The following is a 25,792-nucleotide window of genomic DNA, read 5'->3' as shown; positions in this document are numbered from 1 at the left end:
GGTTCCTGATATCCGCCTCCCAGCGGCGGGAATGGGTACTACCACCTGGCCGCCCACTACGTGTGCCGCGAGTTTTGAAATTCTGTCGGACGTCAGAAAATACAGCTATATATATATCTGCCAGGTAAGTATGAACAAACTTAATTGTATTATAACAATAACATTTTCTTAACTTATTATCATAAAAAATTATTGGGAATAGAAAAAGTCCATTTTTTCTCACCTCCAGTGCAATGTGGGATTCAGCAATATAATTACTTGGTAAGTTACATATATAAAAATTACATTTTTATAGTAAAATAAAGGTAACTTACATACATAAAGATTACATTTTATAGTAAAATAAGATTTTATTTATATTTACCAAGTAATTATGAATCAAAGCCCTCCCTCATCCCCTCATATGGAAGTAAGGTCAGAAAACAATTGACAACTCTCAGCTGTGTTGTACCTTCCTTATCCTGAAAGTGAGCGGGCCAGTTAACCTATAGACACTAGCATTACCATGAATTTCAAAATTTAAGCTGCCGGTGAGTGAAACTTTAGGCAATATAATTACTCGGTAAGTATAATTGAAATTTTATTTTATTATTAAAATTCATATTTTTTTTAATATTCATATTTTGTTGATGTTTTGTGTTTAAAACAGCATGAGAAATTCTTATTTCTGTATGTTTTATACTATATTAGTATGTAAGTTAGAGTATGTTTCCATAGCCTAGCTGCAGTTATGATAGGATTTCCAGTTACCTTCGAGGTAGCATGGCCTAATTGCTATATCTGTCATCACTTTGGACACGTTTGCATCCCCCTTTCTTGGATGTATTAATGCAAATAAAATAGGTGTTACATCATAAGCCTCTTATTTTATGGCGCTATTAAGCAGATCACAAGCACTTTTGCGTGTCGTAAATGCCATTTATTTGGTTAACGTCAATTTTCGTTTACCAGCTCTCGCTCTATAACCAAAACTCCGCCATTAATCAGGGAATGCCTGCTATTTATCTTTTCCAGTACAGTATGTATAAGCAAAATGTTTTTATTTATGGATTTTAAAAGTAACTATGCCTTTTCTGAAAAATTATAAGATGTGAAAAAGATTACTATCTATACAAATTTTTATTGCAGAAACCAGCCAATATCTTGGTTATGGGCGAGGGAACGGAACGTGGTCGCGTGAAAATTGCTGACATGGGGTTTGCTCGTTTGTTCAACTCTCCTCTGAAACCTCTTGCTGATTTGGATCCTGTTGTTGTTACATTCTGGTATAGAGCTCCTGAACTTTTGCTTGGAGCAAGGCATTATACCAAGGCTATAGGTAAAGAATAGCTTTGTGTGGACATAAAGCATACTTCTGTTTTTACCATTCTGTTTTTTATGAAAATAATCTGTGCATCAACTCTTGTCATTACTGTTCGAGTTTTTTAGGCAGTTTTCATTCTTGTTCCAGATATATGGGCTATTGGTTGTATATTTGCTGAATTGTTAACATCCGAGCCAATTTTCCATTGCCGTCAAGAAGACATCAAAACCAGTAATCCATATCACCATGATCAGTTAGACAGGTAAGTTCCCAACTGTCATGTTTTTTTGTATTCTAATTTTTTATAGTGTCTTTTCCATCTTGATTTATGGTATTCAGCCATTGCTGTTGGGTGGCAGACAATCATGAAATTGGCAGTGTTATACATAACACCACAGTTGTAATTCTGTATCTACTGACCCACTTACAGTGGGGTGACAGCAGGGAAAAAAAGTTATTCATGACTTAAATCAAAGCAAGGCAGCTTATTTGCCACTCATTCAGCCATTCTATGTGTCATGCTCCTTTGTGCTGCTTCTCCCTCTTCCACTCATCATAACTAATCTTGTTTCTCACTTGTCATGCTCTTTCAGTGCTTGTCTCTTGTGTGCCACTTGCTTTTACACTGTGCCTTTTCTCATTGCTCTTGTTTGTGCAACTACTCAGCATCCCTGCACCTTTTTAAGTCACTTTTGTCCTTCAGTTTCTTCTTCACCATTGCAGAAACACTTGTGAGTCTTTGATTTCTCACTAGCTGGAATTGATATCTGCAGAGTGTAAGGAGCAGTTATCATGTGCTCAGACTTCATTTGCTCTTGTAACGCAATTTGTAGCAGTAATGCACAAACTTCATTTTTTTTCTTGTTTGTTTGCACTGTATCAGGATTTGAACCTGGATGTTATTGCAGCTCCTGTCTTTGTGCTACTTGCAAGTGGTGCCCTAGCTGACCTTTTTGATCCTAGTTTGCGTTCAGGTGATAGACAAGATCCTGCAGTGTAAGGGATCCTCTTAGAGTTCCTTTTTGTTCTTGCAGCCTTTCACAGGAAAGTATAGAGCTGCATCTTATGCTACAGGCCAACTTTCCAAATTGGATGTGGCTTTGGGAAAGGACTCAGTCTTCTCTCTGTGAGATCCACTGTATAGGAGAGGAATTTCTCTCTCAGCAGGAGCTCAGCTCCTTGACCAAGTCAGTTTTTCACTTTGTTTAGGACCTTTTTTATATGAAGCTGTCAGTAGGTTTGATCAGCTTTTTGGTGCTTGAGAGCACAAGCTTGTTGCTTCTATTCCTGCTTCGTTTTCGTCTCTTGTTTAGGCAGTGTCAATTGGACGATTAAGGATGCTGTATAAAAATGTTTTCACGTGTTTACCAGTCTCATTCTTAACAAGCAAGGATAACTCTGAAATTGCTTGGCCAAATCAAGAAATGAAGCTCAGAAAGCTTAAGTATTGTTTCAGCCAACTCTTAGTTGTGTTCTATATCCAGAGGTGTTCTTTGCTGTTTGAAGAAGTAAAGAAAGCTGAGACCAGGTCTTTTGGCTACAGAGTTTACACTCCTTCAGCCCTGCAGCAAGCTTTAGGCAGCAGCAATAGCAGTCAGCCCTTTTGAGGAGACTCCAGCCACTTAAGTCTGTCCAAACATTGATGAGTTGAGCCCTCGGAATCAAGTAGGAGGTAGATGTCCCTGTTATGGACAGTATGTAGGGATCTGAGAGCTGATCCTTGGGTTGTGGAGGTTATGAGGGAGAGGTATGTGATCCTGTTTGTGGGTTCTCCTTTTGTCTCTTTGTTGCCTTCAGGGCTTAAGAATGTACGTAACATGTCTGTGGACATTTGAACTGTGAGTGAGGGCTGTATTTGATTGAAGTGTTTTTTGTAAAAAAAAAAAAAAAAAAAAGATGCATTTTGTACTAAACTAGATTTTTCAGAATTAAGGCGCATGTAATTCATTGAAGTTTTTATGTTTATGTATTGCTTTATTTTTTCCAGAATATTCAATGTCATGGGATTTCCACAAGAGAAAGACTGGGTTGACATCAAGAAAATGCCAGAACATGGAACTCTTATGAAAGATTTCAAGAAAAATAAGTAAGTTCTTTTATAATTTTTTTATAATTAATTTTTATTTTTACACCATTCTTTTTATGTACAATACCATTTATCAGTGTTATTATTACGTATACAGCGTTCCCCCCTTATTTGCGGGGGATGGGTACCAGACACCCCGCGAATAGCTCGAACTTGCGAATAGTTAGAATTCCCCTCTGAAAATGCTTACATCTGCCTATCTTAAAAGTTCAGATACCAAATGTATACTTAAAGTGTCATCCTACATCAAATATGCCATTGAATTGGTATTAATATCATCGAGAGAGGGAGAGAGAGAGAGTGTTATTATTTTTGTTATGTGATATCATTTAATCTTATTATACTTACCAATACAGTACTATATTAATCAATATTAATATTTGAAAATTAGTAAATCATTTTTGTATCATAGAAATGTATTTAGACATGAAAACATCAAAATACCATTATTAGTGATTATTTTCGTCGGAAAACCTCACGAATTTCCCGCAAATAATGGGTATATATGATCTAGAGAAAAATCCTCAAGTCCGGAGAACGCGAATCGGGGGTGGGCCCGCCACTGTATAGTCTCTCTCTCTATACATGACCATTCTAGTGCTTGGGGGCTTTTATTTATTTCTCATTCATTATTTTCTCTTACACTGTGTATTTTAATTATTATACAGTACTGTTTGTCTTTTCTAGCAGGTGTTGAACTCACCTTTTCCGTACAACGTACATTTTTTAAAAATAAAATTCTATGATTAAAGCTACTAATGATGTTTATGTTAGGCAGTTAGTTCATTTTCAATTTTTTATTATTTACCCAACCCACTTGTATGCTCATCAAGAAAGCAATTTAACCCTTTAACGCTGATTGGACGTACGTATTAAACGTCGACATAAATTGTCTGTTGGGTGCCGATTGGACGTATGGTATGTCGATAAATTTTTTTTTTTTTTTTAATTCTCAGAAAAATACTTACAGGCCTACCAAGCAAAAACATTTGAATCACGCGCCTTGGGGGATGCTGGGAGCTCACGGATCAAGGCGTTGTTTTGTTTACAATCGTTACGCAGGCACACAAGCGCGAAATTCTTTCTTATCGCACTAAAAAGTATCAGTGACACATCTCAGAAATTATTTCGTCACTTTGACATAATTTTTGCACTATTTTTAATTAGCCGTTACATGGAGTATTATATATGAAAATGTGGCACAATTTCATGTAGAATATACAACAAAAACAACCCATGATTGTAGCTTTTATCAGTTGTGAAATATTTTCATATAAATAACTATAAGTGCCAAAATTTCAACCTTCAGTCAACTTTGACTCTACCAAAATGGTCAAAAAATGCAATTGTAAGCTAAAACTCTTATATTTAAGTAATATTCAATCATTTACCTTCATTTTGTAACAAATTGGAAGTCTCTAGCACAATATTTCTATTTATGGTGAATTTATGAAAAAAACTTTTTCCTTACGTCCGTGCGGTAACTCTTCCGAAAAAATCATATGTGCGATTGTCGTAATGTTTGCACCATTTTAAATTAGCCGTTACATAAAGTTTTATATATGGAAATGTGTGCAATTTCACGCACAATACAACTAAAAACAACCCATGGTTGTAGCTTTTATCAGTTTTGAAATATTTTCATATAAATAACGATAAGTGCCAAAATTTCAACCTTCGGTCAACTTTGACTCTACCGAAATGGTCGGAAAACACAATTGTAAGCTAAAACTCTTATATTCTAGTAATATTCAATCATTTACCTTCATTTTGCGACAAACTGGAAGTCTCTAGCACAATATTTCAATTTATGGTGAATTTATGAAAAAAAAAAAAACATTTTGTACATGAACTTTCCTGTCAGATATATACTTAGCTTTACGTCTCTGATGTCACGACAGAATTCAAAACTCGCGGCACACGCGACAGGTAGGTCAGGTGATCTACCTTACCCGCTGCTGGGTGGCGGCTGTAAGAACCAATCTCCCTTTCCAGCCAGAATTTTTCTGTCGCCGGTGACGACTACACCTGTGGTTGTTACCTCCTGACAGCTTTATTCGATTCTCGTTGCCTTGGATTTATTTGGACTGACTTTTGGTGAAGTACCTGATCTTGTTGGCTTGGCATACGCGCTTGTGGATTGTTTTTTGATATTGGTTTGGATTTTTCTTTGATTTCAAGATGTCTGATGTAGAGGTTAAGAAATCTTCTATGTTTAGGGTGTGCTCTATGGATGATTGCAAGGTGAGGCTACCGAAAGCTACGGTAGATCCTCACACAGTATGCTTGAAATGTAGGGGAAAAGAATGTTCTTTTGTTAACCCGTGTAATGAGTGTGAGAAGTTGGATGAGGGTGAATGGAAGGCTCTTTCTTCCTACTTGAGGAAGTTGGAGAAAGACAGGGTGAGAAAAGCTTCTTCTAGAAGTTCTAGTAAGTCTCGTATTAGCGAGGTAGAAGTAGACAATCCTGTTGTAGCATTAGATCCTTCTCCAGTTTCAGCTCCTGCGCCCTGCATCGAACCTAAAGATACGACTTCGGAAGTGGCAACCATGAGAGCCACGATCCTTAGCATGGAGAAGAAGATTCGTTCGTTGCAAGGTAAGAGTAATAGTGAAGGTGAATTGTGCAGTGACCCCAGTGCAGTGGAGGGTGCGTCTGATCGGCTCCGTAATGCTTCCAGGCCTAGACCTCTTCCAGACTCCCAGTCCCAGTGGAGGAGGAAAGTCAACAGCCGCAGGAAGGTTAGGGAGAACTCCCACCGATCAGGCGTCCCCTCGGTAGATCCTGATGTTCGTACCCAGGCTGCCCTTGTTCGCGCTAAGAAGGAGGTATTACGCCAATGCTTCTCTTCTTTTTCCTCACCTTCGCCTAGAAGAGGATGGAGCGCCTCTGATTCATCGCGACCGCTGAAGAGAGCCTGGAAGGCTCCTTGCGCCTTTCCTTCCAGCCCGGAATGTTTTCCAGAAGAGCCGGAAGTGGATATCAAGAAACCCAGGAGGGAGCAGGATTTCTCGCCTCAGAGTAGGCTTCGATCCTTTTCACCTGTGGAGGATTTTGCAAGATCTCCAGCTCGGATTCTTGCGGGGCTGCAAGCTCAGATTTCGGCGCTGGCGGGCTCCTTGGCTGGAGATACGCGTCGTAAGAAGGACGTCTCTCTCCCCGTCAAGAAGTCTAGGATACCTTCGCCTGCGTTACCTTCTCAGTCGGAGGCGGCTCTCTCTCCTGTAACAGCGGATGGAAGGAGGCGCTCTTCCCTCGGCAGACGCTTGTCGTCTTCCAGGCGACAATCGCCCAAGAAGCTTTCTCCTGGCGACTTCATTTCTCCAGTAGAAAGGGATCTAGCGCCTAGTAGGCGCTCGTCTAAAGATAAGCGTACAGCTTCGTCTTCTCGCTCCTTTCCGAAGATCCTTCAATCTCCGGATAAGAGAGCCTCCTCTTTCATGGATTCTTCAAGAGACAGGATCTCTCCTTATGTTAGGCGCCTAGAGCCTGGTAGGCGCTACTCCCCAAGTAGCCGCTCTCCTGCTTCCAAGCGCTGTGCGGAAGATAGGCGCTTTTCTCCTGATAGGCGCGGTTCTCCTATTAGCCGCTCTGTTCAGGTCAGGCGTAAAGAGCCTGAAAGATATGTCTCGGCTGAGAGACTACCTTTTGCAGAGACCCACGCGTCTCGATCTAAGTTTGTGGAGCATGGTAGACGCCTGTCTCCGAGTAGGCGATCTTCTCCAGGGATTCGCTCTCCTGTAGGTAGGCGCCAAGAGCCTAGTAGGCGTTCTCCTCATTGTAGGCGCAGTTCGCCAGGCAGCCGCTCTCCTTTGGACAGGCGCATGGATTCTGTTAGGCGCCTTGAGCATAGTAGGCTCTCCTCTCCTAGCAGGCGCTCTCCTTTGGACTCCCGGGAATCTAGGAGTAGACTTCAGGATCACAGAGGACGCTCTCATCGGAGTAGGAAGGACGCATTTGAGAGGAGCTCTCCTGAAGCTTTGGCTTCCCCTGATAGGCGCCAGACGGCTGCCAAACACTCCCTAGATAGACGCACTTCTTTAGAGAAGTCCAACTGCTCTCGTAAAGAAGCCGAGGGTTCTTCGGTGGATGAAGTGGAACCTTCAGAAGAGGATTTAGTTAAAGATTCTTCGGTATCGTCCTACAAGATCCTTACAGACCTCCTTCTTCAAGAGTTTGGAGACTCCCTTACTCCCGTCGCTCCTCCGTCTCCTCTCTCGTTATTCTCGACTTCTAAGAAGACGAAGGTTTCCTCTTGTGTGAGGATGAAGCCAACCATCTCAATGAAAAAGGCTTTGAGAGGTTTTGGTGATTGGCTGCTTTCTAAGGAGGAGAAAGGGAAGACTGTGTTTTCTTTCCCCCCTTCCAAGCTTACGGGCAGACTAGGCTTTTGGTATGAGTCTGGAGAACCCCTAGGCCTGGGTCTACCGTCATCTGCAGACGCGGACTTCACTTCACTGGTGGATGCCGCACGACGCTCGGCTCTCTTGTCTGCTAAGACTACCTGGGCTATGAACGAGCTCGACCACCTGTTGAAGGGAATGTTCAGAGTCTTGGAAGTCTTCAACTTCCTTGACTGGTCTTTGGGGGTCTTGGCTAAAAAGACTCAGAACCCGGATTCCATTTCGCCCGAGGATCTCAACAGTGTACTGACGTGCATAGAGATGGATCGAGCGAAATAGCCTCCCTGTTTGGAGCAGGGGTTCTTAAGAAGAGATCAGTCTTCTGCTCTTTTCTTACAAAGTCCGTCTCGCATGCTCAAAGAGCCTCGCTTCTATATTCGCAGCTCTCGCCTCTTCTCTTCCCGAAGAAGATAATCCAGGACATCTCAGGATCTATCTCTGCGAAGGCGACTCAAGACATGCTTGCTCAGTCGGCCCGGAAACCTAGGACCTCCTTCCAGACGAAGACTAAGAAGGAGACTCCAGCTAGACAGGAGCCCTTTCGAGGGGGCCCTCCTAGAGCCTCTACCTCTAGAGGTAATAGACCCTTCAAGAGAGGAAGATCCTTCTCACGCTCTTCCAGAGCTAAGAAGTAGGGAAGTAGTCCTCCAGACATCAGTAGGTGCCAGGCTTCTAAGATTCTCAGAAGCCTGGGCAAAGAGAGGAGCGGACAACTGGTCCCTCTCGATTATCCGGAAAGGATACCTGATTCCCTTTACGGAAAGACCACCTTTGACGACGACTCCGAGGGAGTTGGTGGCCAGGTACAGGGATCCCATCATGAGCCTCGCTCTAACACAGGCAGTGGAACAAATGTTAGAGAAAGAGGCTATAGAGCTAGCGAGCGACCCATGCTCAGCGGGCTTTTACAACCGCCTATTTCTAGTTCCAAAAGCCTCAGGAGGATGGAGACCGGTTCTGGATGTAAGCGCCCTGAATTTCTTTGTAGAAAAGAGGAAGTTCGCCATGGAGACGACATCCTCAGTGTTGGCGGCTCTTCGTCCAGGGGATTGGATGGTGTCCCTAGATCTTCAGGACGCTTACTTCCATGTGCCTATCCATCCTTCTTCAAGGAAATACCTCAGGTTCATGATGGGAGGAAGGATATTCCAGTTCAGGGCCTTGTGTTTCGGCCTTTCAACAGCCCCTCAGGTCTTCACAGGACTAATGAAAAATGTAGCAAGATGGCTACATTTGGAGGGAGTCAGAGTGTCCCTTTACTTGGACGACTGGCTAATCAGAGCCAAGTCACAGAAAAGATGTTTGGACCTACAAAAGACCCTTTTCATGGCGAGTTCTCTGGGACTTTTGGTGAACTTTCAAAAGTCTCAGTTGATCCCCAGTCAAGATCGTATCTATCTGGGGATTCGGATGGTTTCTCTGGATTTTCGGGCTTTTCCGTCTCCAGAAAGGATAGCCCGAGGGTCAGAGAAAGTCAAAGCCTTCCTAGAGAAAGACGTATGCACAGCGAGGGAGTGGATGAGTTGTTGGGGACACTCTCCTCGTTGGAGCAATTCCTTTCTCTAGGAAGGTTGCACCTCAGGACCTCTCCAGTTCTTTCTACATCGAAACTGGAGGTGTCGTTCGCAAAACCTAGAGTTCTCCTTCGAGATCTCAAGAGAAATCAAGAAGGACCTCTCTTGGTGGGCGAACCCTCTCAGGTTTGCAGAAGGGATGTCCCTTCACATTCCGAACCCCAACCAAGTGTTGTATTCCGACGCGTCGCAAACAGGTTGGGGAGCAACGCTCGGCTCAAGAGAAGTGTCAGGCACCTGGAAGAAAGAACAGGTGACCTGGCACATCAACAAGAAAGAGCTGATGGCTGTTTGGCTAGCTTTGAAAGCATTCGAGCCCTACGTCCTAGCTTCGGCAGTACAGATCAACTCGGACAACACCACGGCCCTGGCATACATCAGGAAGCAAGGGGGGACTCGCTCCTTCTCCCTGTACGAGACAGCAAAAGAACTTCTGCTGTGGGCAGAGGAAAGGAAGATTTGTCTCCTTACCAGGTTCGTACAGGGAGAAAAGAACGTCAGAGCAGACCTCCTAAGCAGGAAAGATCAAGTCCTGCCTGCAGAGTGGACTCTTCACGAAGATGTTTGCCAGGACCTGTGGAATCTTTGGGGCAGGCCTCATATAGACCTCTTCGCCACAGCCAAGAATGCGAGGATAGCCAACTACTGCTCTCCGATATCAGACCCGAGGGCAGTGTCGATAGATGCTTTTCTCCTAGATTGGAAGGGCCTAGACATGTATGCTTTTCCTCCATTCAAGATACTGGGAGAAACTCTCAAGAAATTTGCAGAATCGGAGGCAGCAAGGATGACGCTGGTAGCCCCGTTCTGGCCCGCACAAGTATGGTTCACAGAGGTACTGGAATGGTTAGTAGATTTTCCGAGAACATTACCACAGAGGATCGATCTGCTCAGACAACCCCACTTCGACAGGTATCACAGAAACCTCCCCGCTCTAGATCTGACTGGCTTCAGACTGTCAAAAGTTTGGTCAGAACGAGAGGGTTTTCTGCAAGAGTTGCAACGGCTATCGCAGCAGCAAGAAGGCCTTCTACCCTTAGAGTCTACCAATCGAAGTGGGACGTCTTTCGACGGTGGTGTAGGAACCATCACTTTTCCTCTTCCAGTACCTCTGTAACCCAAATAGCAGACTTCTTACTTTTCCTTAGGGAGAAAAGTGGACTGGCGGTATCAACCATTAAAGGTTATCGTAGCATGCTAGCTGCAGTGTTTAGGCACAGAAACTTAAACATTTCAGAAGACAAGGACCTTCATGATTTAATAAGATCTTTTGAAACATCCAAAAAGGTTCCGCCTGGGATTCCGAGTTGGAATCTGGATGTAGTGCTACGTTTCCTGAGGTCCCCTAAGTTTGAACCGCCTCAGTCTGCCTCTTTCAGAGACCTCACGAGGAAGACACTTTTTCTCATGGCATTGGCTTCCGCAAAGAGGGTTAGTGAACTCCATGCAATAGAAGGAAATGTGGGATTCAGAGGAGATGCAGCTATCTGTGCATTCCTACCTTCATTCTTGGCTAAGAACGAGAACCCCTCAAATCCTTGGCCTAGGAGTTTTGAAGTCCAAGGTTTGTCTGCCTTAGTAGGCGAGGAAGCAGAGAGGTCACTTTGCCCAGTACGAAGTTTAAAGTTTTATCTGCAGAGAAAGAAAAAACTTAAGGGCAATGATGTCAACCTTTGGTGCTCGGTAAGAGATCCAAGGAGGACTCTTTCGAAGAATGCGCTTTCTTTCTTTATCAGAAGCCTGGTGAAAGAAGCACATGCGATATGTGATGAAAGTCAATTCAAACTTCTAAAGGTCAAAGCTCATGAGGTAAGAGCTATTGCCACGTCATTAACTTTCAACAAAAACATATCCCTGAGTAATATTATGAAGGCAACATTCTGGCGTTGCAACTCAGTCTTCGCAAACCACTATCTGAGAGACGTCAAAATTACGTATGAAAAGTGCTTCGCGTTAGGCCCGTACGTATCGGCGGATTCGGTGCTGGGCCAGGGAGCTGAGACATATCCTTTGTAGTATATATTTTCCCCCTTGTTTAGGTTGTAAGTTTTTGGTTGTTTGAAAGAGCATGCGGGTAGGCATGTCTTTCATGTCGTATGTCTAACAATGATTAGATTGGTTAGGTGATCAGTTTATGTTTGAGCTCCTTGCAATGATAGTGGTTAGGTTCTGTCATATAAGTGGGCGAATCCCCTTTGACAAGATCCTGCTCGGATTCTATCAAGTAAACGGATACCAAATCCCTTTGATAGACCCAAAGAGTCTGTCAGCTGTAGGTCACGCCCTCGCTGAAGCTCTTCAGGCAACGCAGACTCATAGACAGTAACTACGAAGTCTTCTGCCTAAACAGGTAAGAACCAAGGTTGTATTTTACATCCTACAACAAGTGTTGTTTTCCCCTTTTTCCATATTTATATTGCTGTGTCTTTCCCTCCACCAAGGGTGTCAATCAGCTAAGTATATATCTGACAGGAAAGTTCATGTACAAAAATGTTATTGTTAGTATACTATAAGGTTTTGCACATACTTACCTGGCAGATATATACGATTGATGGCCCGCCCAGCCTCCCCTCAGGAGACAGGTGGAAGAGAAAAATTCTGGCTGGAAAGGGAGATTGGTTCTTACAGCCGCCACCCAGCAGCGGGTAAGGTAGATCACCTGACCTACCTGTCGCGTGTGCCGCGAGTTTTGAATTCTGTCGTGACGTCAGAGACGTAAAGCTAAGTATATATCTGCCAGGTAAGTATGTACAAAACCTTATTGTATACTAACAATAACATTTTTCCTTACGTCCGTGCGGTAACTCTTCCGAAAAAATCATACATGCAATTGTGGCAATGTTTGCACCATTTTAAATTACCCATTACATAAAGTTTTATATATGAAAATGTGCGCAATTTCATGTAGAATACAACTAAAAATAATTGAAGGTTGTAGCTTTTCTCATTTTTGAAATATTTGCATATAAATCACGATAAATAGAAAAAACCCACGTTCGGTCAACTTTGACTCTACTGAAATGGTCGAAAAACGCAATTGTAAGCTAAAACTCTTACAGTCTAGTAATATTCAGTCATTTATCTTCATTTTGAGACAAATTCGAAGTCTCTAGCACAATATTTAGATTTATGGTAAATTTAAAAAAATAACTTTCCTTCCCTCCATGCGTGGATTCTCCACCGCAAATCTCCGAAATGCGTACGTCCCATTCTCGGAATATTTGCTCTGTTTCATATTAGGCGTTTCATAGAGTTTTATATATTAAAATGTGCGCAATTTCATGTAGAATACAACCAAAAATATTTGAAGGTTGTAGCTTTTCTCATTTTTGAAATATTTGCATATAAATCACGATAAATAGAAAAAACCCACGTTCGGTCAAATTTGACTCTACTGAAATGGTCGAAAAACGCAATTGTAAGCTAAAACTCTTACAGTCTAGTAATATTCAGTCATTTATCTTCATTTTGAGACAAATTCAAAGAATCTAGCACAATATTTTGATTTATGGTGAATTTAAAAAAAAAACTTTCCTTCCCTCCGTGCGTGGATTCTCCACCGCAAATCTCCGAAATGCGTACGTCGCATTCTCGGAATATTTGCTCTGTTTCATATTAGGCGTTTCATAGAGTTTTATATATGAAAATGTGTGCAATTTCATGTAGAATACAACAAAAATAATTGAAGATTGTAGCTTTTCTCATTTTCAAAATATTTGCATATAAATAAAAATATATAAGAAAAATTCGACATTCGGTCAACTTTAATTCGTCCGAAATGGTAAAAAACTGCAATTGTAAGCTAAAACTCTTACAGTATAGTAACATTCAATCATTTATCTTCATTTTGAAACAAATTGGAAGTCTAGAACAATATTTAGATTTATGGTGAGTTTTTGAAAAAAAAAAAAAATTTATGTGCTCGCGTTACGAATTCATGCATAATTTTTTGGTAATATTTTCTCTGTGTTGCTTTGATCATTTTACAATGTGTTGTATACCAAAATGATCGCAATTTAGTGTACAATACAACGAAAAAAATTAACTTGTTAGCTCTAACTGTTTTGCTCACAGCACGATTTGAATACAATTATATATGAAATTTCGTTTTTGCGCTATCATATATCGCATTATTTATATATGATAATGATATTTTTTTCATTTCTGATGGTTGCATACTAAACTTCAGGCAATGACAAAAAAAGGAGCCAAAAATGAACTCTTAATCTTGAAAACTAAGCGCGCTGTGATTTTTTGAAAAAAATATTTTTTCCGCTTCGGCGCTCACTCCGAGACCCCCTCGGCATACGGGAGACGATTTTTATTATACCCCTTCGGCGTTTAAGGGTTAAGTTACAAGTAAAAAAAAAAAATATTGTAGAAATTAACTTATTTCTCCATAAATTATAAAATAATAGGAAAAATTTAGAAATATGTTGTAGGGAGCAAAGGAAATGAAGAGGCTGATAGAGCTCATCATATCAAAGACAAACAAGTACTAGTAATTCTGACACGTCTCCGTATAGGCCATACTTGTCTGACACATGGACTCATAATGAGCCCACATGGCCCAGCTCCCAAGTGCTGAGGGTACAAAGTTATGATTATGGTCAGACATGTGTTGTGTGAGTGTCCAAAGTATGGCCAGCAGCGACTGTCAACTTTTGAAAAAAAATCAATGAAGAAATTTTGTCAGAATCTTCTGCATTTTCAGTTGTTCCAATTTTTATGTTCATGAAGAGATGCAATTTATTTGATGAAGTATAAATTTAAACCATAATGGATGGATACCTCATATGAGTAGCAATAACAGGTTTTGGGTGGTGGAAGGGTTCACTCATGGTGAGCTGAGCATCAATATTATTAACCATTGATTTAGAGGAATTAGTCAGAAAAGCGCTTCCATTACTTCTATCGGCCATATATTCACTAATGGTAACTTTGAGACTCTCAGGTCATGATTGTAGGTGGTTCAGGAGTTAGTTGTGATCTTGACTTCAAGGAGGAATGTTGTTTCTCTACCTACCATGATGTCTTTATTTATTTGTTGATAAATATACCCAGGAGTTGCTGTTGGTTACAGTTCTTATCTTTTATGACAGTGTGTCAGTTATAATTGTAATTTTTTAAAAGAAAAATGCTAAGACATATTAGAAAAAACATGTATAATCCAAATAATTTACTGCATCTTTGATTTCAGTAAATTTACTTCAAGTATTTTACAACAAATATACATACTTAGAATTTGTTACTGATTTTAGTTCATATTTGTTTTGATATTGTATGAGCTGTAATTATAATTTTACAAAATAAAATACAATTGAATATTAGAAAAAACATAACTTGGTAAATAGTCTTTGTCAACTTCTCGTGGAAGATAGGGAGAATTTTTTAGAATTTTTTAATTTTATATTTTTTTACACCATGTGCGTTTGCATTGATTTTTTTTTTTTAATTGGCCGACCTCAGTTTCCTTTTTTTTTAAATGCTACTTAACTTATTCGATTTTATTTTTGTATTTATGTATGGATACAGGAGTATGTATATGTATTTACTTATTGTATGTATATGTTCCAGTGTTAGTGTGTGTGTGCAGTTTTTAGGTTAATTTTCACATATTCTTCATCACACTGAATTAACTGTTCAGTTCCAGAGCTTACCACCAGTCCTATACCTGGTTTTTTAATTTTATTCTAATCCTTTGAGCCAGCTCTATGAGAGCTTCAAATCAGGCTCAGTGGTCTAGTTAAACTACTTTTAATAATAATAAAAAAAGTTGCTGTTCTCTTGCTATCCCACATATATTGCAACCCCAGGCCCCACCCTATGACAGCTGCATTGGTTGAAATCTGTATGATCAGAATTTACCTTACTTAATGCATTAATTCTCATCACAACATTCATTTGTCTATCTTGCAATGTGTATCCAATTAAATCAAGAAATTTTTAGGATTTTTGGATGTCCGCAGAATGTTTATTGGTTCTTGATAGGGTTTGTAGGTACCTGCTCATGATGAAAATTAAGTAAACTATGCGCCACCTGATGACAAAATTTCAAAACTCAAAGTTGTACTGTACGCAACACTTCTTGTGCAGGAAGTGATAAGTAATGTTAAAGTTCTTGGAATAACAAAAAGGGATTTGTAAATATAATGGAGTTTTTCTTGTTTATAGTTTATATACTGATCATAATGGAAGAAAGCTTTTACCCTTGGAATCTTTTTAGCCAATATGTATATGAAAAGGCTGTTGACTGATGTGTAAGTCAAGTAAAGAAATAGGTCATGCAACATGTTTTTATTAGTATGGTAACTATATTTGATGTATAAATGTTTGATTCATTTTTTCTTTATTTTACAGTTACTCCAGTTGTTCATTGATCAAGTACATGGACAGACACAAAATAAAACCAGAAGGGAAAGCTTTCATGCTGGTAAGGGTTGGAGAGTTCTTATATTATTCATCTTGTTCTGGCTTGTTTTCCATAGCTCTTAATTACAGAGTATTTCCAGGTAGGAGTTAGAGTGAAATACAAGGTAGTAGACTTGTTGAGAGTAATTAAAACTTCATTTTTTCACACAGGGCCCATTAATCTTATGTGGTGATGGTGTATTATTTTAATGGCAAGAAATTCCAGTCACCCCTAAGAATATCATTATCATGATAGTTCCATCCTTTTCCAGTTTTGTATCTGTAGCTTTTGATTACCCACCACCTTTCAAGAAACTTCTGGCGAGAGCCGAAATTGAGCATTAAACAAAACAAGAAAATAAAGGGAGGATGTTTAATATTGAAAGGAATTCATACATAACTCTGCAGTTTGGTTTGTCTTAACCTAAACCTTTCTTATGATCAGATGTGTTTATTCACCGTTTCATTCATTCTGCTGTGGACAGGCAATTGGCCAGGGCCTTACTTTCACTTGGTATGTACTATACAATGGGGCCTCGATAATTGCGGGGGTTAGGGACCACAACCACCCGCGATAAGCAAATATCCGCATTATCATACTCCTCAAAAAACCCTAGGGTATACCCACTCCAACTGCTTACTTCAATAGATGTCCTACTTATAAAAACTCTTACAGGCTAACTGCCATTTTAATACTAGCTTGAAGATACACATGTACTTACTGCAACTTAAAAGTTTACAACTATCAAGGGAATTGTCCTTGAAAAGGCTCCCTTGCTTATTTAATGCTGCCTTTGTTTATGTGTGTGTTTTAAGTTATGTCTCTATAATGTCATAAATCTTTTATAAATTCTTTCCTATCTCCAATTTCCCCATTAGATCTGCATTGTACCTGGTTGAGAATAGGTCTATGATCGGGCTTTCCCACAATATGAGCATTCTGTCCACTACCTGTTGATGCAAAGACCACTCCGTTCCCAGGATCTGATTCCTCCGGCTCAGCTATGTTTCTTTTTCCTGGAATATATCTGGCCCTGATGTCTACTAAGTTGTCTACAGCCCACTGATGAAGTTGAACTGTCATCATGTACAACTGCCGAGATACAAGGCCTCCTTGCTTGTTTACATAAGCTACCACTGTGGTGTTGTCTGACATCAATACCACTGATTGCTCCTTCACCCTCTCCCAGAATTCCTGAAGTGCCAGAAATGCTGCTTTTAACTCCCAACACGTTTATATGGAGTTCTCTGTCCTTGCAACTCCATTTTGCTGAAAACATCAGCTCCTCCATGTGGGCTCCCCAACCTTCGAGTGACGCATCTGAGAACAGCAAGAGATCCAGGGAGGGTTGCTGAAGGGGAACTCCCACTGTCAGATTGTTGTCCTGCACCCACCACAGTAGGTCTTTCCTCACCTCTGTCGACAAGGGACTTTGCTCGTATGGGTGATCTACCGTTGGCGACCAAAACTCCTTCATCCTCCATTGCAAAGATCGAAGGTGTAGCCTCCCTTGTGGTACCAGCTTCTCCAAAGAAGTTAGAATTCCCAGTACTACTTGCCACTGTCTTGCTGGCTGTGTTTGTTTTTCCAGAAAGGCATTCACCACTTGTTTGCATTTCTCTATCCTCTGGTCTGCTGGGAACACTTTGGGTTTTACTGTGTCTATAATCGTACCCAGATACACCAGCCGTTGACTTGGATCCAACTTCGACTTCTCCTGATTTATCACAATGCCTAGGCTGTGACAAAACTGCAGAAGGGTCACCCTGTCCCGAAGTAATTTTTCTCTGGACTTTGCCATCACCAGCCAGTCGTCTAGGTATCTTATTAGCCTGATCCCCTGAGCATGCGCCCATGTCGACACGAGAATGAATACTCATGTAAAAACTTGAGGAGACGTTGTCAACCCAAAGCACAGGACGCTGAATTGGGAAACTTTCTCTGCTAAACCAAAGTGGAGAAATTTCCTTGAAGACTGATAGACTGGGATCTGAAAGTATGCGTCCTTCAAGTCAATTGTCAGCATAAAGTCCTTGACCCTGACTGCTTGTAGAACCGTCTTTGGGGTCTCCATCCTGAATCTGGATTTTCTTATAAACAGATTCAATGTTATCCTCCAATCCCCGTTGTCTTTGGGGACAAGGAAAATGCAGCTGTAAAACCCCTTTGACAGAATCAATACTTGTTCCACAGCCCCTTTTTCCATCATCTTCTTCACTTCTTCCTGCAGAATAAAAGCCTTCTGAGGTTCCTGAGCATAAGCGAGGTGCGGTAATGGTTGTTCTGGGGTTACTACGAATGGAATCAATTAACCGACTCTTATAACATCCACCACCCACTGCTCTGCTCCAAATTCCTGCCACACCTTCCAGTGATTCGCCAGGCAACCCCCCACTGGTTTGGCTGAGTGATGAGAGGCGCCCATCCTATCATCTTGAACCTCTCCCCCCTTCCCCTAATACCCCTTCCTCGGTTGTTTATATTGTGAAAGGGCCGATGAGCTAACTTCTTTGGGAAAGAGGGTCTTGTTGCTCTATTAGAGATGTTATGTCTCACTGGCTTCTTACGAGGTATTTACTGCTGCCTTACCTGAATAGGATTAGCTTGACTTCCAGATGTTTTCCTATCTGCCTGCTGTACTAGTCTGTCATTAGTGTGATACAATATTAGAGTGATACAATATTCTCTTGTATACTGTTATGATATGTGATAATCATTGAGTCAACTATAAAAGTTGAATTGAAGCAGAGTTTAGTAAATCACAGAAAGAATAAAAAATATGGCAACACGTATGTTGGGGATCATATATTCTTTTATTATGGTAATAATAGATCAGTATTATAGCTTATTCTGTAAGTGAAAGCTATTTACATATTAGTATTTGAAAATTAGTAAATAATTTTTATCATAAAAATGTAGTCATAAAAATACAGTAATTACTGAATCTTGCTCTAAAAAAAATTTGCAATTTCGTTAATTTTCCGGGATATACTATTTGGGCTCCACAAAAAAAGTAAGTAAAGTGTCTTATGATAGTGTAGAGCATACGTGTGTAAAATATGTAGGTAGTTTGTAGAATGGTTTAACCACTATCACATTGTGTAAAAATAGTACGTAGGTACGAACAAGACTGTAGGTTTGGTGACGTCATGGTGATCATACATATTTTTTTGTGAATGAACATACATATATGATAAAAAAAAAATAGTTGCTTTACTGATTACAGTACCATATTGTAATATTAATGTAATCAGATCAAAATAAAGTAATCAATGCAGACTAAACTTGCAAAGTGTATTTTTGTCTTTTGAAAAATGCCATCCCCAAGAAATTATTCCTTGAAGAGGCTTTTATGAAGATATGCCATTTATATATAAGATGGACATTTTATTATGAAGATATGCCAATAATATATAAGGTTAAAAAATGGTTTTGTTCATGAAACTTACCTGTCAGATATATATATAGCTGTATTTTCTGACGTCCGACAGAATTTCAAAACTCGCGGCACACGTAGTGGGCGGCCAGGTGGTAGTACCCACTCCCGCCACTGGGAGGCGGATATTAGGAACCATTCCCATTTTCTGTTCATATTTTTTCTGTCGCCGGTGCTGGAAACAACTGTTTACAGTACCTCCGTCTAGGATTTTTGATTTATCTCGCTTTAAATTACAGTAATACTTTGGGTTACGAACCGATTAGTATACGAATTTTTTAACTTACGAAGTGACGACCTCATTCTGGAATACGAATTTCGCTTGGAATACGAATGCGTGAATTTCCATCATGGGAGGCCGCCTGATTTGTTTACATCGGATGAGCGTGGGATCTGTGAACGCATTTTTTTTCGGCCAAAACTTAACGCCTGCTTTGTTTACATCGGATGAGCGTGGGATCTGCAAACGTATTTTTTCGGCCAAAACTTAACGAGGGTCACGTGACTTCCTCCTACGCATCCCTTGACCCTTTTTAAACCATAACTCTTTCAATATCTCGCTGGCGGTAAGATTGAACGCATCTGTTCGTGATACGCTCTCAAATTTGCTTAGTGATTTGCGCACGTGTTGTGTTTCCGTGATAGTGCTTATACATTACTATTACCCAAATACTAAAGACAATGGCTCCCAAGATGACGAAGGCAAGCAGCAAGAAGGAAAGCATAAGAAAGAAGGAGATGATTACAGTCGAAATGAAGAAGGAAATTATCCAAATGCATGATAAAGGCGAGTGCGTGAAAGACATTGCAGCATTCTTCAAGCGGTCGCAATCAACGATCTGCACTATTTTGAAGAAAAAGGAAGAAATTAAAGCCAGTAAAGCATCAAAAGGTGTCACAGTATTGACGAAACAACGGCCTTATATTCTCGACGATGTAGAAAATTTGCTCATAGAAAAATATTTTTTCAAAATTGTGAAAGACAACATAGTGTTGCGTAAGCGTAAAATTAGTGATCGTAGTGAACGGTGCTCTCTAGAGAAAGAACCAGAAAGTCTTCCAGAAGTGTTCATGGAGGGAGATTTCCCCCCCAAGCCCTAACCCTCTCCTCCTCACCCTTCCCCTCCTCCCGTCTCCGTCAAGCCAGCAGCCACACTCGCCAAAGGTAAAGTTCAGGTTTTACTGTGCATGCATATTAAATCTAGTGTTTATATTTAATTTCATTCTTCAGTTTTATAATTTTATGTAATTCCTACACGAATTTTCAACCTTAGTGAACAAAAATAAATGGAAAAATATGAATTGAAATGGTTATTCATGGTCGGGTGGAACGCATTATTTGCTTTTTATAACATTCTTATGGGAAAATCCATTTGGGTTACGAATTTTTTAGGTTACGAAGCAGGTTCTGGAACGGATTAAATTCGTAACCCAAGGTATTACTGTATCTGGATTGACTTTTGGTATCGACTTCTGGATTGTTGGATTGGCACGCGTAATAGTGGATTGGTTTTTGATTTTGGATTGGCTTTTCTGTGTACATGATGTCGGGATCAAGTACTGGGAGTTTCAGAGTGTGTGTGAGGAGTGAATGTAAGGTGAGGCTTCTTAAACCTTCAGTTGATCCTCACACAGTTTGTATGGAATGCAGGGGGCATGTTTGCTTGGTTGATGATCGGTGCAATGAATGCAAGGATTTGTCAGATGATAAATGGAAGATGTATGAGACCTATCGACGTAAATTGGAGCGCGATAGAGTCAGGAGGTCTTCCTCCAAGAGCAGTTCTACAAAAGGTAAGGAATGTAACATTTCTCCTCCTCTAACACCGGTAGATTTTGTTCAACCTAATCCTGTTTTGTTGCCTTCGGGCCCCAGTGCTGTGTCTGGAGAAGGTAACACCCTTTCTCTGATTCTTGAGTCTATTCGCGCTCTTGAATCGAAAGTGTTGGCCTTAGAAACTGGCCCTGTGAAAGTTTGTGATAGTGCCCCTAGTGTTGTGGAGGGGGCGTCAGATCGGCCCCATAATGCCTCTAGGCCTAGACCTCTATCGGACTCCCAGGACTCAGGGAGTGGGTATGTCGAAAGCCGCAAGAGGGTTACGGGGGCTCCCCACCGATCTGGCGTCCCTTCGGCAGGCCTTGTTGCTAAGTCCCAGGCTGCTAAGGAGCGCGCACGAGCGCGTCCTGAAGGATTGCTTTTCGTCCTCCGAAGCGTCCTCCCCGCGCAAGGGGTGGAGCGCTCGGAGAGACTCGCGTCCGTTGAAAAGGACTTTTCGTTTTGAGGACGCTTCCCGTCCTATATCGCCACTTTCGTCAGAGGACGCGTATGACGCTTTTCCTCCTCAGAAGAGAGGTAGAGTCTCTACCGACGAGGACGTTGGTTTCCGCGCACAGGCGTGTTCACCTGAGATGCAGGTAGCTGTACCTGCTAGAAGGAAGGAGGCGTCCCCTCGCCCCTCGCCTTCTCGCAGGGTCAGTCCTGCCCCTTCTTCTGCTCCTTCGTCACCTACGAAGGATATCCTTGTGTCCCTTCAGGACCAGATTACGTCTCTTATGGCTCAAAGGACTCGCCCAGCAGCAGCCGAGCCTAAGCGTAGAAAGGACGTTAGGCTGTCCGTCAAGAGGACGAAGCAGTCTCATTCTCTCTCGTCTCGTTCGTCTCTCTCTCCACCTCCGGATCGTCACCGTTCTCGTTCTCCGAGTAGATCTTTCGCTCACGCTGTGGAGGACGCTCGGCGTTCGAAGCAGGACGCTTTGCGCTCTCAGCAGGGCGCTTTTGAGGACGCTCGGCAGGACGCTCGCCGTTCGAAGCAGGACGCTTTTGAGGACGCTCGGCAGGACGCTCGCCGTTCGAAGCAGGACGCTTTTCGAACGAGGCAGGACGCTTTTGAGGACGCTCAGCAGGACGCTTGCTTGGCTAAGCAGGACGCTTTTGGCGCCTCTCGTCAGGAAGCTCGCGCTTCCTCTCGTAGGGACGTGTCTGGTAAGACAGTTCCCGTTGCTTCAAAGGACGCGCTACGTTTGCAGGATGTCCGTCCTTCAAAGGATCGTCGTAAGGGCGATTCCGTACCTGAAGCGGGTACTTCCAATCAACGGAAGTCTTTGTTCAGGCCTGAGACTGCTGGACGTACGCCCTCTCCGGATGGACGTTCTCCAGTTCCTCTTAGGGAGGAAGGGGAACTTAGTAGTCCAGGGAGTTCAGTCGAAGAAGAACCTCCTGTAGCTTCAGCTGTCTCGGACTATAAGGTTCTTGTGAGGCTGTTACGTTCATCCTTCGGGGATAAGTTTCAGCCGGCAGCCCCTAGGTCTCCTCCCTCTCAACTTTCGTCTTCTAAGTCTGTTAAGACCCCTGAGTTCGTCAAAATGAAGACGTCGCTTTCGACCAAGAGGGCTTTCAAGAAGCTACAAGATTTTATGTCTCGAAGGAAGGACCAGGGCAAGACCACTTTTGCCCTTCCTCCCTCTAGACTCTCCGGGAAAGGAGGAATTTGGTATGAAACCAAGGAGGACGTGGGAGTAAAGGTTCCTTCGTCCGCTCTTGGGGACTTCTCCAGTTTAGTGGATGCTCAAAGGAGGTCCCTCTTATCGTCTGCTAAGGTGTCCTGGACTCCTGTGGAGACGGACCACCACTTGAAGGGACTGCTTCGCACTTTGAGTGTCTTTAATTTCTTAGACTGGTGCTTGGGAGTTTTGGACCTTCAGTCTAGAAGTCCTGATTCTCTCAGTCTGGGGGAGCTGTCCAGCGTGTTGTCATGTATGGACAAGGCCGTCAGGGATGGTTCGGAAGAGCTAGTTTCTCATTTTGGAACGGCTTTCCTAAAGAAAAGAGCTCTTTTATGTAATTTTACCGCGAAGTCGGTTTCTCCTGCTCAGAAAGCGGAATTGCTCTTTGCGCCTCTTTCGGACCATCTCTTCCCCCAGGCTATGGTAAAGGATCTTGCAACGAGTTTGCAGGAGAAGGCGACCCAGGTCCTCTTGGTACAGTCTTCAAGACGCCCAGCAGTTCCTTCCACATCTTCATTCAGTAAACCCCCGAAGAAAGTCAAACCCTTTCGCGGGGCACCCCCCTCGAGAGCAGCTCCTCGAGGGAGAGGTTTTTCGAGAGGAAGAGCTTCATTTAAACCGAAATCCACCAAATGAAGATCTTGTCCTTCAGACGCCAGTCGGGGCCAGGCTGAAGTTCTTTGCGGAGGCATGGAGGCAGAGAGGGGCGGATCCTTGGACTCTCAAGATCGTAGAGCAGGGGTACAAGATCCCCTTTTTACATCCTCCTCCTTTAACATCAACTCCCAGAGACCTCTCTCCGTCTTATCAGGGAGAGAAGAAAAGTATCCTTTTCGATCTTTTAGACCAGATGGTCGAAAAAAGAGCGGTGGAGCAAGTCGTGGACCTGGGGTCACCGGGCTTCTACAACAGGATTTTTCTGGTGCTGAAGCAGTCGTCGGGTTGGCGCCCAGTCCTGGATGTGAGCAGGCTCAATCTTTTTGTGGAAAAGATCAAGTTCAAAATGGAGACGCCTCAGTCGGTACTAGGAGCCTTGAGACCTGGCGACTGGATGGTGTCTCTGGACCTGCAGGACGCTTACTTTCACGTCCCAGTCCACCCTCTTTCAAGGAAGTACCTGAGATTCGTCTTAGACAACAGGGTTTGGCAATTCAGAGCCCTTTGTTTCGGTCTCAGCACGGCCCCGATGGTTTTTACAATGATAATGAGGAATGTAGCGAAGTGGCTCCATTCTTCAGGGATCAGGATATCCCTCTACCTCGACGATTGGCTGATCAGAGCGTCGTCGAGATGGAAATGTCTGAAGGACCTTCAGTTGACGTTAGCCCTAGCAAAGTCTCTGGGTCTTTTGGTCAACTCCGAAAAGTCGCATCTGACCCCGACACAGTCCATCGTGTATCTGGGGAGTCAGGTGGATTCAGTGGCTTTTCGGGCGTTTCCATCCCAGGAACGTCAGCGGCTGGGTTTAGAGAAAGTCGCAGCCTTCCTAGGGAGGGAAGCTTGTTCGGCGAGGGAGTGGATGAATCTGCTGGGCACCATTTCCTCGCTAGAGAAGTTTGTCTCGCTGGGAAGACTGCACCTCAGGCCTCTTCAATTTTTCCTTGCGGAAGAATGGAAGTCGAAGGAGGACCTGAATGCGATCCTAAGGATCTCAAACAAAGTAAAAGACCACTTAAGATGGTGGCTCGACCCTCAGAAGTTGCGAGAGGGCTTCTCCCTAAATCTTCTGAGCCCCGACCTAGTGTTGTTCTCAGACGCTTCCATTTCCGGTTGGGGAGCAACACTAGGGGGGAGGAAGTGTCAGGCTCCTGGAGAGGGGAACAGGTAGCCTGGCACATCAATGTAAAGGAACTGGCAGCGATATTCCTGTCGCTGCAGTTCTTCGAAGACAAACTGTCAGGCAAGGTCGTTGAAGTCAACTCAGACAGTACCACAGCCCTTGCATATCTAAAGAATCAGGGAGGAACTCACTCCAGATCCCTTTTTCTCCTTGCGAGGGAAGTTCTGCTATGGGCAGACGCAAGGCACATCAAGATCCTGACGAGATTCGTGGCAGGGGTTCAGAATGTCAGGGCGGACCTTCTCAGTCGACGAAATCAGATTCTGCCAACAGAATGGACCTTGCACCAGGAAGTCTGTTCAACAATTATGGAGATTGTGGGGACGTCTCTAGTCGACCTGTTCGCTACATCGAGGACGAAGAGGCTTCCTCTGTATTGCTCCCCGGTTCTGGATCCAGGGGCAATTGCGGTGGACACGTTGCTCTGGAACTGGACAGACCTGGATCTTTACGCCTTTCCCCCATTCAAGATCATGGGGGAGGTCATGAGGAAGTTCGCAGCTTCAGAAGGGACAAGGTTGACTCTGATTGCCCCGATGTGGCCAGCAAGAGAGAGTGGTTCACAGAGGTCATGACTTTTCCTTGTGGACTTCCCAAGAACGTTGCCCTGGAGGAGAGATCTACTCAGACAGCCTCACTTCAAAAGGTATCACCAAAACCTCTCCGCTCTGGCTCTGACTGCGTTCAGACTATCGAAAAGTTGGCCAGAGCGAGAGGCTTTTCAAAGGCAGCTGCGAGAGCAATCGCTAATGCTCGAAGAGCCTCTTCAAGAGCTGTCTACCAGTCTAAGTGGGCCTCCTTTAGGGCATGGTGCAAAAAGGAAGGAATTTCCTCTTCCACGACCTCTGTGAACCAGATAGCAGATTTCTTACTCTATCTAAGAAATGTGCAGAAATTGGCCAGTTCCTACAATTAAAGGTTATAGGAGTATGTTGTCTGCCGTTTTTCGCCACAGAGGACTGGACCTCTCCGACAATAAGGATCTACACGATCTCTTAAGGTCGTTCGAAACCTCCAAGATTCCACAGGCAAGACCACCCTCATGGAATCTCGATGTGGTTTTGAAACATCTTATGCTAAGTCCCTTTGAGCCTCTCCATGAAGCTTCTGTAAGGGACTTGACGAGGAAAGCGCTTTTCCTAGCTTCTCTGGCAACGGTGAAGAGAGTTAGTGAAATCCAAGCGTTCAGTAGCCTAGTGGGCTTCAAGGGGGACAACGCTGTCTGCTCGTTGA

At 42.7% G+C, this 25,792-nt stretch overlaps 1 protein-coding gene across 5 annotated transcripts in view; it reads left to right on the top strand.

Annotated features, from left to right (window-relative positions):
* Positions 1 to 25,792, top strand: part of LOC135211126 (cyclin-dependent kinase 8-like) — a 268,054-nt gene that overhangs the window by 78,986 nt on the left and 163,276 nt on the right. For all 5 annotated transcript variants that reach the window (XM_064244242.1, XM_064244244.1, XM_064244243.1 and 2 more), the window contains exons 5-8: positions 1,129 to 1,318; positions 1,451 to 1,565; positions 3,291 to 3,389; positions 15,728 to 15,800. In XM_064244242.1, the coding sequence (XP_064100312.1) occupies positions 1,129 to 1,318; positions 1,451 to 1,565; positions 3,291 to 3,389; positions 15,728 to 15,800 (477 nt within the window). The remainder of the gene's footprint in view (positions 1 to 1,128; positions 1,319 to 1,450; positions 1,566 to 3,290; positions 3,390 to 15,727; positions 15,801 to 25,792) is intronic.

The sequence above is a fragment of the Macrobrachium nipponense genome, chromosome 4 (genome assembly GCF_015104395.2).
Source record: "Macrobrachium nipponense isolate FS-2020 chromosome 4, ASM1510439v2, whole genome shotgun sequence".
Taxonomy (NCBI): Eukaryota; Metazoa; Arthropoda; class Malacostraca; order Decapoda; family Palaemonidae; genus Macrobrachium; species Macrobrachium nipponense.
The sequence above is the reverse complement of the archived record's forward strand: the minus strand, read 5'-3'. Positions and strand labels throughout refer to the sequence as shown.